The sequence below is a fragment of the Theropithecus gelada genome, chromosome 20 (genome assembly GCF_003255815.1).
Source record: "Theropithecus gelada isolate Dixy chromosome 20, Tgel_1.0, whole genome shotgun sequence".
NCBI lineage: Eukaryota > Metazoa > Chordata > Mammalia > Primates > Cercopithecidae > Theropithecus > Theropithecus gelada.
In genome coordinates, this window is record NC_037688.1 from 46,732,210 (window position 1) to 46,746,377 (window position 14,168).

The window sequence follows — 14,168 nt, forward strand, 5'->3', positions numbered from 1 at the left end:
AACAGTGTGCAAGGTTCTGCAGATAATTTTTTATTTTTATTTATTTATTTTTTTGAGACAGTCTCACTCTGTGGCCCAGGCTGGAGTGCAGTGGTGCAATCTCAGCTCACTGCAATCTCCACCTCCTCCCAGGCTCAAGAGATTCTCCTGCCTCAGCCTCCCAAGTAACTGGGATTACAGGCGCCCGCCACCAAGCCCAGCTAATTTTTGTAGTTTTAGGAGAGACGGAGTTTCACCATGTTGGTCAGGCTGGTCTTGAACTCCTGACCTCGTGATCTGCCCGCCTCGGCCTTCCAAAGTGCTGGAATTACAGGCGTGAGCCACCACACCCGGACGGTTCTGCAGATAATTTGTACTACTGTTTGCCAGTACATGTCTTTGTGCTATTTGTATTTATTTTAGGGGGAAAAAACCCTCACATTTCAGCCAACTGGACTTTGCGTCTGGCTTTAAATGTTTCCCGCCACTGCCCTCCAACAGTCTAGCTTCATATCCGTGTCCTGGTTCCCAAGTCCCTTCGAGGAGAGATTCTCAAATGCGGTCCGTTTAAAATCACCCAAGAAATACAAAAATTAGGCAGGCATGATGGCGGGCGCCTGTAATCCCAGCGACTCGGGAGGTTGAGGCAGGAGAATCACTTGAACCCGGGAGGCGGAGGTTGCGGTGAGCCGAGATCGCACCACTGCACTCCAGCCTTGGGTGACAGAGCGAGACTCCATCTCAAAATAATAATAATAATAATAATAATAATAATAATAATAATAATAATTAATAAATAAGGCAGGAGCTCGGCGCGCAGACCCCCAGCCCCAGAGCCCAGGGACCCCCTTTTGGGAGGACGGGGCGAGGCCCAGCAATCCGCGTTCGGAGCGGTCCCGCGCGGCGTTCTGATCGGGGCAGCCTGGGGCTGGCGGAGACCACGGCGCCTGCCTCGGCCACGGTTCACGAAAAGCCCGCGGCCCCGACCCGGCCACAACGGGACAGGCGGGAGAGGGGAACGCGCGCGCCCGGAACCCGCCGCCACGGGGCCGCGCCGGGGGGACGCGCTTGGGCGACGGACGCGCCGCGCCGGGGACGCTGTTGGGCGCCGGAAGCGGTTCCGGCCCGACTCACGACCCGGGAGGACCCGGCGCGACTCCGGCGCGCGCGCGGCGGAGGACGAGGAAGAGCTGGCGCGAGGCAGATCTTGCCCCGCGACCGCGGCCGTCTTGTAGGTGCGGGCGGCGGGGCCCACGGGACCGCGGCGGGGTCGGCCGGGCGCAGAGCTCTCGGGGGCGCGGGTTCCAGCGCCCGCACCTGGGCTTGAGCCGTGGCCCGTGGCGCGGCCGCTCCCCCGCGAGCCGCCTGGGGCCGGGCGTCGGCCTTCCCGGGCCGCCGAGCCTCTCCTGTCCGGTGGGGAGCGGGGCCCCCCGCGCGGGGACGGGGGAGAGAAGGCGTGCTGACGCCGGGCCCGGTGAGACGGTCGAGCCGGCGGGGTCCGTGTTCAGGCATCCTCAGAGTATCGTGTTCGGTTGTGTCTGGAATACATTCACTTCCATTTCTCATTGGGCCTCAGAAGTCACCCTTCAAGTACTCCCCGTTTGAGTTGTTTGCTGCGTGCACCTTGCTGGGCGCGTGGGGCACAGCTTCATAGCCGGCCTGGCTCCTGAGGGCAGGTAGATCCGTGAGCAAACGATGGCGACGTGCGGCCGTGAAGTATTTGGAAGGCCCTGCAGGCAGCCCATTCCCTGGAGAGAGGGAAGGTTTACAGGGCTGAGGCCGGTGCGGTCAGGAGTTAATGTTGCCGTCCTAAGTCTAAATTCCAGCAGGCAGGCCAGGTGCAGTGGCTTATGGCTGTAATCCCAGCCCTCTGGGCAGCAAAGTCAGGAGGATCACTTCTGGCCGGGAGTTCAAGACCAGCTTGGGCAACATGGTGAGAACCCTGTCTCTACAAAAAATGTAAAAATTAGCCGGGTGTGGTGGGGTACACCTGCAGTTCCAGCTACTCGGGAGGCTGAGGCAGGAGGATCGCTCGAGCCCAGGAATCGGAGGCTGCAGTGACCCACGACAGTACCATTGCACTCCAGCGTGGGCGGCAGAGCAAGACACCGTCTCAATAAATAATAAAACTAAAAAAGAAGAGGTGATATTTGAACTGGGCTTGGAAGAATGATTAGGAATTTGCCAGAAAGGGAACGCGTTTAGAGATGGGAACACGAATTGTTGTTGCTTTCCCAGCCTGCGAGGACAGACATTCGTGATAGGGCCCAGGGCTGAGACCTTGTTGAGGAGGGGGTTCACATGGTGGGCCCAGGAGCACAGGTGTTACTACCGCTGGACCCTGGGAGCTTCGTGGCGTGAAGCCTGGCTCAGGCCAGTGTTCTTTCCGCAGGTGTTTGGGGACATAAGATGAGGCTTCCCTTGCTCTCGCTCCTTTGGCTCTGAACCGTTCTCTCAAGGCAGACACAAATGGTGGATTAAACTGTGGGCTTGGGATTGTTGTGTCACCTTTCCAGATGGCATTTTTAAAATAATATTTTTCTTCCTAAAATCGATATGAGTTTCAAGTGTATTTTTCCCTTTTGGTTTTTTTGATTTGAATGTCCTGTTCATGAATGCAATGTGAATGTCTGCTACTTAAAAATGTAATTTTGAAAACAACCCCCCAAACCACAGGCGTGATGCTGAAACGCATCCTGCCCTGCAGGCCAAGCACAGCCCTCCCCTGCCCCACACCCTCCTCTGCCCCACACCGTCATCGGGGCAGCCACAGGAGGAAGTGCTGGCATCCACTTCAAACACAAGGTCTGGGGTGGGGGGCCAGGTGTGGTGGTGAACAGGTCAGGTGCCACTTTATTCATGTTGAAACCAGCCCCTTCATTTGAATGCCAGTGTCGTTCTGATCTAGTAATTTTTGTTGTGAGGCTCCATGGGGAGCACCCTGCTGAGCATGGCGCTGCCATTTGTCTTCTGCCTGGCCTGTGCCGGACCATTCGTACATTCTCACGTGGAGCCTGTGAGGCAGATCTTGTTACTGTCCCATCTTAGTGGTGGGAAGTGAAGGGCTAGGCCAGTGAGGAAATGAGGACAAAGAGAATGGCCATTCAAGTCGAAGCGTGTGGCAACTCTAAACTCTGCTGTTAACCAGCACTCTGGTGAAGATGGAAGCGATGCCTCCCGCTGGCGCTGCATGTGTGTTCCCGAAAAGCCCCAGTGCCTGAGTGGTCTGATCTCAGAACCTGATGGCTAGAACACCGAGAGGGCCTGCCTCCCTCCGTGAGGGCTGGAGAGCAGCTGTGTTCAGTGGCTCAGTGGTTCCAGCACGCCTTCACCAAGGAGGCTGTCCTGGCTCATGCACCTTTCTCAGCTTCTGACTAGAATCCTTTCCCAGCCACGTGGTGACACCGCTGACCTCGGGTTATCAGGGTGCCACCTAGCAGGGGTGTGAAGCTGGCTGATGAGGGTGGAGACCGCTGGCTGAGCTCCCTTCGTTTGGTGGGCAGTGTCCCTCCAACACTGCGGTCCTGGTGGTGATGGGGAGCCCCACGGTAGAAGGGGTCCCGGTGGTTGAAAGGTGGGGTTCTCTCTGAGGGAGCTGGGGTGCCTCTGGACCGGGAGGTGTGCAGGAACACCGCTCATGGCCATCTGCCCTGAGTAGACTCTGTCTGCTTGTTCAAGGCAGGGCTCTGATCGATGACTGTGAGGATTTGACCTCTGTGCTGAAAAGAATTGATGATTGGGTGCTTGTTGGTGTCAAGCCTGAGGGACTTAAACGCTGGTTTGATGGGGCTGGTTCCGTTTTCCACATGCTTGGTGGGAGAATAAATCAGCACCTCGTTGGAGGGGACTTTGTCAGTATTTCTCAAAATTAAAGATGACCCAGCAATGTCACTTCCCGGCATCTGTGCCCTAGACACCCCGAGTGAACGCGGCCGTAGGTGCCAGGACTCTCCCCTTCCCCCGGCAGACACTGGCTGGGCCAGGCCCTTCTCAGCCTCCGTAGGAAGCTTCCCCACCAGGCCCTCCTCTGTCCCTCCTGCCCGTGGCCTCTCCTCATAGCACATGGGCTCTGTGGGAGCTGGGACCGTCTCACATGGGGCCAGTCACGTCTGTCACCTCCCAGGGTTGGTGGCAGTGCCCAGCCACAGGCAGGGCTCTGGATTCTGCCCAGGAGAACAGCAGTTTCTTCTCAGCCAGCACTTTGAGTTTGCCCAGCCCAGCTGTGCACATCTGCATCGCCAGCTCTGCTGACCTCTGGGTTTTGTGGGGAATCCACTCTTACTCTTGCATGGCTTCACGCTGCAGGGTGACCCAGGAATTTGTAAAAATGCCGAAGTGGGGGCTGTGCTCTGGTAGTGTGCGCTGTGTGTGCTCAGCATGTGGTTAGCGTGTGCACAGCACAAGCATGAACTCGCTTTGTCGGAACTCGGTTCTTTGTGGTCTGCAGAAACCTTTTCTGAGCAGCAGCTTTAGTCAGAGGAAAAAGCTGTCATCCCCCTTTCATGTGCTTCTGTCATATTGAGAAACAGCTACAGACAATGACAGGCACCTTCTATATCCACTCGTGAGTATCGCCGGCCGCCCTAGTGCTCCACTCCTTGGCACCCCAGAAAGCACCGTCCCCTGCACCACGCACCCCAGACACTCCCTGTGGCTCTCAGCAGCGGAAGTCTGGCCTCGGGGCTTGACCCAGAACACCCAGTGCCTGGTCGGTTTTCTGTGTGTGGATTCTCCTTGTTTCCGTGCCCTCACACCTGTAAAGCAGTGCAGGATTGGTTGGAAGTGAGGAAGGAAGCGTGGTGGGGCCGCCCTGGTTTGCTGCTTTCTGAAGCTGGCACAGCCCACGTGTTGATCTTGTGTCTTGTGTCTGGTCAAGCCCAGTTGTTTCCTTGACATTCTCTGGGTTTCTCTATGGTAGCAGAGTGCGGGTGTGTGGGCGGACCAGCCATGGCCCTGCCTCTGAACAGATGTGGAGGGCAGAACATGGGTGCCTCACGTCAGATGATGTGGCCTACAGGGCTGACCGTTTGGTAGAATTCAGAGAAGACTCACACAGGATGTCCAGGCAGCCCACGGAGCCGTGCTGCCCTGCATGGCTCGTTTTCCTCTGGCCTGGGCCAGAGGCAGGAGATCCCTCTGCTGGCTGGGACAGGGGCTTCATTAAGAGCCCCAGGCTAGCAGAGGAGGCAGACACCCAAGTCAAACAAGCAGAAACCAAGGGCAGTAGTTGAGGGTCTCAAGCACAAAACATACTTTGGTTCTGACAGTTTTCACTGTCATGAGATTTGTTTTGTTAGGTGACGATGAAGTGTTGTATACGGTTTCAGACTAAGAGCAGAGAGTCAAACTGTTTAGTACAAACCGCAGGCAGTGACACGGTAGCTTTCCCCTCGCTAGTTAACAAAAGAGCTGTGCTGGAGAGAGCGAGCCTGCCGAACGTGGGCGCAGATCCCGCAGAGGGGACGTGGTGTGCGGGAGGAGACGCGACAGGGTTGTGGGGTCACTGCTGCCCCTTGGTTTTATTTTGTGACGTTGTCTTTAGCTTGGAAACGAACATGCTTCCCTTCCCCCGTTGAGTGTTGAGTGTTGTGCCTGTGAGAAGCGTTAGACACACAGCCTGGGTCCTCAGCACAGATGCCCGTTGGCAGGTGTCCTCGCCGGCCTTCCGGGTTACAGCGCCAGTCCTGGTGCCCGCCCCAGGAGGATGAGCATGTGCAGGCCTTCGCCTCGTCGTGCCCCTCCACCTGCTGAAGCAGCTGTGCCTGCTGCTCTTGTGAACTGCGAGCTTGCCCTCACCTCTCTCTCTGGCTCGGGAGCTGGGTGACTTTGAACTTGGCCTCCTTTGCTTTTCTGTGTGTGAACAAGTGGTTGCCTTGTTTGTTTACTGAACAGAGTGTGGTTGAGGCAAAATGCTGAGATGAAACCTAATCTAATAGGTGTGTGTTAGATGGTAGCATCATTGTCAAAATAATACTCGTTCAGAGTCCCTGAGAACCACATGGACAACTTGACTACGCGTGGGCCACAGGCCTGGGACGCTGTCAGAGGCCCCTGAGTGCCCAGTGGGTGCTTCCCCCAGGAAGGGAGGCAGACCAGCCTATTCTTACTTCAGAGGCTGAGGTAGGGACAGCACAGTACCTGAAGGAGCTATGAAGCTGGGGGCTTGAAACCAGAGCGAGTGACTGTTGTTCACCCCAGCAGGCCGCATCAGCGCTGGGAAGGAAACATGGTCAGTTCTGCTGGTCATAAAGAGTCTGAGAAAGCAGATTGTCCTGTGCCCTCGTGAGTCGAGCGAAGCTTCGATTATAAAAGGCCAGGGATGCAGGAGCCTCGTGGAAAGTGCCACCCCTTCTCCTCGCTCTGGAATGCGGGGGCTCTGCCCTGGCCTGTGTCCGCGTCCTGGGGCGGTGTCCCGTGGGCAGTGTCCTCTGGCTGCACAATGCATGTTGCAGAGTTGGACCAGCCCTCACGCGTCAGGAGCGTTGTGCCCTGGCTTGTTCTCGTTCTCCTTTCTCTGAATGAAGAATTCCAGCAGACAGCGGGCCCGCACAGCTCCTCCCAGCGAGCCCTCGCTTCCTGCTGATTTATTAGTCATTTAGTAAAGTTTTTTGGGGGAAAGGGGAGAATTATAGTTCAACCTAAAACACATTCTCTAGCCCTGTGAATTGCCTGGTTTAAAGCTTGGCTTGGCTGGGCGCAGTGGCTCACGCCTGTAATTTCAACGCTTTGGGAGGCCGAGGTGAGTGGATCACCGGAGGTTGGGAGTTGGAGACCAGTCTGGTCAACACGGTGAACCCCTCATTTCTACTAACAATACAAAAATTAACCAGGCATGGTGGCACGCACCTATAATCCCAGCTATTCAGGAGGCTGAGGCAGGAGAATCACTTGAACCCAGGAGACAGAGGTTGCAGTGAGCCCAGATCATGCCATTGCACTCCAGCCTGGGTGACAGACCAAGACTGCATCATAGGTAGGTAGGTAGGTAGGTAGGTAGGTAGGTAGGTAGATAGATAGATAGAGAGATAGAGTGAGACTCCATCTCAGATAGGAAAGAGAGGAAGAAAAAATGGTGAGAGAGAGAAAGAAAAGAAAAGAAGGAAAAAAGCATGGTTTACACCTACCATAACCCCAGGACTTTGGACCAGGCTGGGCAACACAGTGAGACCTTGTCTCTACCAAAAAAAAAAAAAAAAAAAAAAAAGCTGGGTGTGGTATCACATGCCTGTGGGCCCAGCTACTCGGGAGGCTGAGGGTGGAGGATGGCTTGAGCCCAGGAAGTCGAGACTACAGTGAGCCATGATTGCATCACTACACCAGCCTGGGCAACACAGCAAGACCCTGTCTCAAAAAAAAAAAAAAAAAAAAAAAACCTTGGTACCTCACCACATTTCCACTGTGCACCTGTGTGGGAAGGGTCTGAGAGAGGCAGCACCATGTCTGCCCCGGGGGCGGGGTCTCCAGGCCATGCCTGTTGTGAGCGGGAACAGTGTCTGCCCCAGGGTCGAGGTCTCCAGGCCATGCCTGTTGTGAGCGGGGGGCCGTGTCTGCCCCAGGGGCGGGGTCTCCAGGCCATGCCTGTTGTGAGCAGAGGCCATGTCTGCCCCAGGGGCGAGGTCTCCAGGCCATGCCTGTTGTGAGCGGGGCCGTGTCTGCCCCAGGGGTGGAGTCTCCAGGCCATGCCTGTTGTGAGCAGGGACAGTGTCTGCCCCGGGGGCGAGGTCTCCAGGCCATGCCTGTTGTGAGCAGGGGCCGTACTGAGCTCTTCTCCACACTTCCTCCTCTCATGGGTGGTTTTCCAGGCTCAAGATTCTAAAACCCATTATTCAGATGTACCTTAAGTGTATTGAATTTTATATGCTTCTCCTTGAAATAAACTTACCTAGTTTATTTCATTGTTCAGAATCTTGTGTGATTTGGGAATCCTTAAACTAGTGAAGTGAAATAGAAAGCTGAGATGCTGGGCGCGTATGGAATGTTCCAGTGGCGTGGGCGAGGAAGGCTGGACGCGACCTGTCTGATGTGCTGCCTCCTGACTGAAGGTGCAGCAGGCGTACCTGGCTGGGTACTGGGAGGTGTTTTAGATCCTGTCGTGGCTACGTTCGGATGGGACGGTTGGGCACTCACGTGCTGCGCCTTGCCTTTCTCCAGGTTGGCCCCAGGAGGCTCCCGGGAACGCCTGACCGTGCGATGCTGCCCCATGTGATGCTCACCTTCCGGCGCCTGGGCTGTGCCTCGGCCTCCTGCCGGCTGGCTCCTGTGAGACACAGAGGAAGTGGCCTTCTGCACACAGCCCCAGTGGCCCGCTCGGACGGGAGCGCCCCCGTGTTCACCCACGCCCTGGCCTTTGGGGACAGAACCGCCCTGGTTGACCAGCATGGCCACCACACGTACAGGGAGCTTTATTCCCGCAGCCTTCGCCTGTCCCAGGAGATCTGCAGACTCCGCGGGTGTGTCGGCGGGGACCTCCAGGGGGAGAGGGTCTCCTTCCTGTGCGCTAATGACGCCTCCTACGTGGTGGCCCAGTGGGCCTCGTGGATGAGCGGCGGTGTGGCCGTCCCCCTCTACAGGAAGCACCCCGCCGCCCAGCTGGAGTATGTCATCTGCGACTCCCAGAGCTCTGTGGTCCTCGCCGGCCAGGAGTACCTGGAGCTCCTGAGCCCAGTGGTCAGGAAGCTGGGGGTCCCGCTGCTGCCGCTCACGCCAGCCGTCTACACTGGAGCAGTAGAGGAACCAGCAGAGGTCCCCGTCCCAGAGCAGGGGTGGAGGGACCAGGGCGCCATGATCATCTACACCAGTGGGACCACAGGGAGGCCCAAGGGCGTGCTGAGCACGCACCGAAACATCAGGGCTGTGGTGAGTGCCGCCCCTCGCCGCGATGGCACCGGTCACGGCGCGGCACTCCGGGTGGGCTCCGGGCCCCTCGCCGCGATGGCACCGGTCACGGCGCGGCACTCCGGGTGGGCTCCGGGCCCCTCGCCGCGATGGCACCGGTCACGGCGCGGCACTCCGGGTGGGCTCCGGGCCAGAAGCACATCTGTTCATTTGCTTCTCTGTGGAGTCGTTCACGGTTGTCACCGTCCTGCAAGCCCGTGTGAGATACACGGACGCAGGCCTGCAGGGTGTAGCCACTGGCCACGCAGGACGGCTCAGGCAGGGGCGAAGCCTTCAGATGTAGAGGGATTGAGGGGCCGCCGAGTGACCCCGCCAGGACCACGTGGCGTGAGGTCAGAAGGGGCCACTCACTGCCTGTGATGCTGAGGGGCTTTTCCGAGGCCAGCCACATGTTAGGATGCCTGGTCGGGACCCCACGTACACCTGCATCTTACTCGTTATTTTTGTGTCCTGTGTGTGACCTCAGTCACATCTTCACAGAACTCTCCACTTACTTGTCATTTGTATAGTGTCATAAAGTCTCCTATGCAGTTGAAGCAATAAAGTAAAAATGAAAGCCGAAAGCCACGAAGGGGAAGGCAGGAAGTGGACCCCACAGAGTCGTGGGTTGATGGAGGCACCATGAACACGCTGCAGGCTAGGCCCTGCGTGGCCTGCGCCGTCACTCCTGGAAGCAGCGCGCCTGTCGGGAGGGACGGGCTCCTCTGTCCTTGCTGAGGGGAGTGGCACTCACACGTGCTTGTCCCTGGAGCCTGTGCAGGCAGCAGGCAGTGTCCTCCGTGAGACTGGACGGTGGATTCAGTGGGCCGTGCCTCACGCTGCTTCTCAGTAAGAGCTGAGGATGCGCTCAGGAGCCTGGCCCTGGGTTCTGTCCTGGCTGAGCAGGTAACAATAATTCACAAATCGGCAGAGCTCTGCAAGGGCAGTGCTGTTGGCTGAGCCAGTGGTTGGGCTAGGAGTCGATTCCAGCCTGAATGGCGCTGGATCCCTGAGTCCAGGCTTGGGCAGGGACGGAGCTGGGGATGGCAATGCTGAGTCACAGCTCTGTCTGCCTGGTGTCTGCAGAGCCACTCCCCCACTGTCTAAATTCCCTAAAGCCCCTGGCTGTGTGTGGTGCTGTCCTCTGTCCCCAGGGTAAGTGAGTGACCCAGCAGATCTGCTGTGGTTTCGTCATCATCTTGAGAGGCTGCTAGAGGGGAGCAACAAAGAGCCAGCCTTCTTCCCCTGCCTCAGCTGAGAGGCCCAGAGCTCCTGTCCCTGAGCCCCAGGTCTGTGTATGCTGCTGCGGACCACAGTCTCGCTCCTGCTCTCAGCTGTGCTCTTGTCCCCTGCAGGTGACCGGGCTGGTCCGCAAGTGGGCATGGACCAAAGATGACGTGATCCTCCACGTGCTTCCACTGCACCACGTCCACGGTGTGGTCAATGCGCTGCTCTGTCCTCTCTGGGTGGGAGCCACCTGTGTGATGATGCCTGAATTCAGCGCCCAGCAGGTGAGTCAGGGTCAGGGCTCCTGGCCGCACCCTCAGACCAGCTGCCTTTCCCTGGTCGGGGTCAGGGCTCTGGCCACACCCTCAGACCAGGTGCCTTTCCCTGGTGTGCAGTCGCCCCATCCACAGGGGACACGCCAATGCCGAGACCCTGGGTAGCATGGAACCCTGTACTTACAGTGCTTTTTGCTATACATACGTACCTATGATAATGCTGAATCGGTCAGTCAGGCACAGTAAGAGATTAATAGTAACAGAACAGTTATAAGCACGTACTGTGATAAAGTTATGGGAAAGTGCTCTCCTCTCTCCAGGATACCTTCTGGTACCGTGCTCGTCTGTTGCGAGACCGCAGTGGGCCGTACGCCACTGAAATCGTGAATAGTGAGACTGTGGATGGGCTCCTGGGGCTGCAGCGGACGCTCACACACTTGGTTTAAAATACTGCGAGTTTGTTCTGACATGCTTGGAGGCCAGGATTCTGAGACGAGTCTTGCGGAGCTGACGCTGGGTATGGTGGGGCTGCTCCGACAGGAGGCTCCAGGACAAAGTCCGTTCCTGCGTCTTCCAGCTTCTAGAGGCCGCCTGTGCCCTTGGCTCCAGCTGCTTCACGTCCGGCTCTGCTTCTGTAGGCACATGGCCTCCTTCCCTCCATAGTCAGGGCTCCTTCGGCTTCTCTTTGTACAGCCTATGTGGATATTCCAAGATAATCTCCCATCCTGAGGTCCTTCGCTTCACCCACCTGCAGTTCCCACCACTGCGTGAGGTGACACATTCACCTCACGCAGGGTGCAGGGCGTGGCCCCTTGAGCTACGATGTGGCCACTGTGGCAGCTCTTGGTTACTCCAGAGTACTGGCCCGGCTGGAGAGCTGCTGGCTGGGAGGGTTACTTTGGAGTATTGGCCCAGCTGGAGGGCTGCTGCAGAGTCTCTGTTTCCACCCTCTGCGTCGCTTCCTCTGTAGTGTCTCCCTTGGAGCAGGCAGGGAGGGGAGGACGTGGCACTGGCCACACACAGCGCTGGGGTGGAAGCAGTCGTCGCCGAGCTGCCGGCGCAGCCTTGCCTGTGCAGAGCTGTTTCCAGGGCAGGTGAGGATGCTGCTTTGGAGGGAAAGGACCTGGGCTCGAGGTGGGGCCCTGTGTGCAGCATCGGGCCTCGCCTGTCAGTTGGGGATGGTGGTGGCTTTTAGGAGTTGCTGTGGCCCTGTGTGCATTCCAGCTGACTGCAGGCGAGAGCCACTCACCAGGCTGCAGAGGGCATGAGGGGCAGGCCTTGAGCCCACAGGAAGGACGAGGTGTGCTTATGTCACAGGTGTAGTGAAGCGGAGCCCTCCGGTGAGGCCACGGATGTTTTCCAACCTCTGCCCATATAATGAATACGCCTTTTATTCACAGGAAAAAAAGTTTAAAAAGTGAATGTAGGGAAAAGCCCTTAGGATTTGGGTCGTATCATGATCGTTCTCAGCACAGAAGAGCCCATCTCTGAGGCCAGATGCCTGGGGTTGGGCTCCTGGTCTGTGCAGGGCTGTCCTGCAGGGCAGACGTCCCGGCCAGCAGAGGCACAGTCCTAAAGCCCAGAGCACAGCAGCCACCAGTGGCTGGTCCCACACTCACTGCTCTTGCCAAGACTCTTCCTGTCTGAAGTCTTTCCGGCCCCCTTGAAGGCTGTGTGGAACTCTGAGGCCTCTGACCCGGAGCTCAGGACTCAAACCCTAGTCCGGTGTGAATTTCTCCAGGAAGGGGGCCCTGTGAGCGGTCGGCCCCACCCACCTCCCCTCTGCTGCTTCTGCTGCAGCTGAGAGGCCCCGCCCACCTCCCCTCTGCTGCTTCTGCTGCAGCTGAGAGGCCCCGCCCACCTCCCTTCTGCTGCAGCTCAGAGGCCCCGCCCACCTCCCTTCTGCTGCTTCTGCTGCGGCTGAGAGGCCCCGCCCACCTCCCCATTGCTTCTGAGACAGCTCAGAGGCCCTGCCCACCTCCCTTCTGCTGCTTCTGCTGCAGCTGAGAGGCCCCGCCCACCTCCCCATTGCTTCTGAGACAGCTGGGAGGCCCCGCCCACCTCCCCGTTGCTTCTGAGGCAGCTGGGAGGCCTTGCCCACCTCCTTGCTGCTGCTGCTGCTGCTGCCGCCGCCGCCGCTGAGGCCCATCCTCTTCACTGTGGGGCATCCGACCCCACACAGTGGCTGGAGGTGGAGAGAAGGCCTCTCATCTGGCCCTCCACCTCTCTGAACTTTAGTCTCATCCGCGGAAAATAAGGGGTCCTGGCTACATAAGCCCGAGGGGCGTGTAGGAGGGTCTGGCCTGGTCTGGAGCCTGGCTCACAGTGAGCACAAACTTCAAAAAGAGAAGGGGCTCTTCTCCAGCCTCCACTGGAGGGAAGGTCTCGAAAGAGAAGCCAGTATGTAGAACAGCTTTCTAAGAGCAAGTGAGCCAGTTTCTTCACAGATGATAACGCTGGGCTTTAGAGAACGACCTCTTTAAAATCTAGCAGTTACTGCCGTGCCAACGAGAGGTGGCTGCCAACACACTTGCGTCATTAGCCGTGAGCTCCCTCCACTGCTTGCCAGGGCGCCTGTAGCCACAGAGCCTCCCGAGGGCCCCGTCACCAGGGTCACCTCCTGAAGAGCCTCCGCAGGGCTCCATCTCCCTGACACACTCCACATTCTTGTTGGCTTCAGCCCTTATTTTTCATGGACATCTCAGCACTGACCACAGCTGCGACACAGTACTCTGGTTAAGATGGCAGACACTGAGGTTGCCTCATCTGTGTGGTCCATCCTGGAGGCATCTGCCTGGCGCTCTGCTCCAGACCTGTCCTGGCTCCCCTGGTAGGGATCTGGCTTAGTGGCCCGACCCTCCCTGTGGCTGTCTCTGGGGCACGCCCTAAATGGACACAGCTGTCCTTGGTGAACACAAAGGTGGTTTTGTTGCAGTGAGCTCCCCGTGTGTGTGCTGTGTGGGTGGTGCAGCGCCTGGTGTGTAGGGCCCTTCGGTGCCTTTGCTGTGTCTCTGGGGGCTCCTCTGGGGCTGTTCCCTCCTCTCCACCTTGAGCCCCTCCTTTCCTTTGGCTGTCAGCTCTGTCGAGGGTGTCGGTTTCTGTGCCTGTGACTGGGCCTCCTCAACCTGCCCCACCTCAGCCCCTGCTCCTTGGCAGCCTGGCCCTGAACCTCTGTTGGGGGCTGCCCAGGCGCTGACGGTGGCTGGTCTGCCATGGTCACTTGGGCAGAGGCAGCAACGGCCTTTGTCGTGGACCGTGCCAGGGTGAGATGCAGCTGCAGGGGCAGAGGCAGAGCATCTCCCAGGGAGCCAAGGGCAGGTTGGTTCCGTCCTCCTGGAGGGCAGGTTGGTTCTGTCCTCCCCAGTAAAGAGTGTGTTACTCTCAGGGTGAGAGGCAGGTGGGTGCAGGTGCTGGCACAGACCAGCTGTCAAGGATCTGGACTTTCTCAGCTTGCTTCTTCTCCAGCACTGTGTGAATGACACCACCTGGCTCTTTCTGGTGCCCACACACAGCTTGGGAGCTGCTGCTGTGGCGTCTCTGCCCAGGGGCATCAGCCATGGGAGTCCCTGCCCTGGGGTCTGTGTCACAAGGGCGTCTGCCCAGGGATCTCTGCTCTGAGAGTGTCTGCCCTGGGGTCTCTGCCTGGGGATCTGCTGTCATATTCCGGACACTGCAGACTGGCTCATTAATGGACACGGGAAAGCCTCAGACCTTCAGTGGACACAGGAAAACCTCAGACCTTTAATGGACATGGGAAAGCCTCAGACCTGCACTGTTTTTTTTTTTTGTTTTTTTTGTTTGTTTTTTTTTTTG

General features: G+C 57.9%; 1 protein-coding gene across 1 annotated transcript in view; it reads left to right on the forward strand.

Moving 5' to 3' along the window:
• The first annotated feature begins 1,116 nt into the window (after positions 1 to 1,116).
• Positions 1,117 to 14,168, forward strand: part of ACSF3 (acyl-CoA synthetase family member 3) — a 63,893-nt gene continuing 50,841 nt past the window's right edge. The window contains exons 1-3 of the mRNA XM_025371055.1: positions 1,117 to 1,210; positions 8,131 to 8,835; positions 10,209 to 10,364. Of these exons, the coding sequence (XP_025226840.1) occupies positions 8,170 to 8,835; positions 10,209 to 10,364 (822 nt within the window). The 5' untranslated portion in view covers positions 1,117 to 1,210; positions 8,131 to 8,169. The remainder of the gene's footprint in view (positions 1,211 to 8,130; positions 8,836 to 10,208; positions 10,365 to 14,168) is intronic.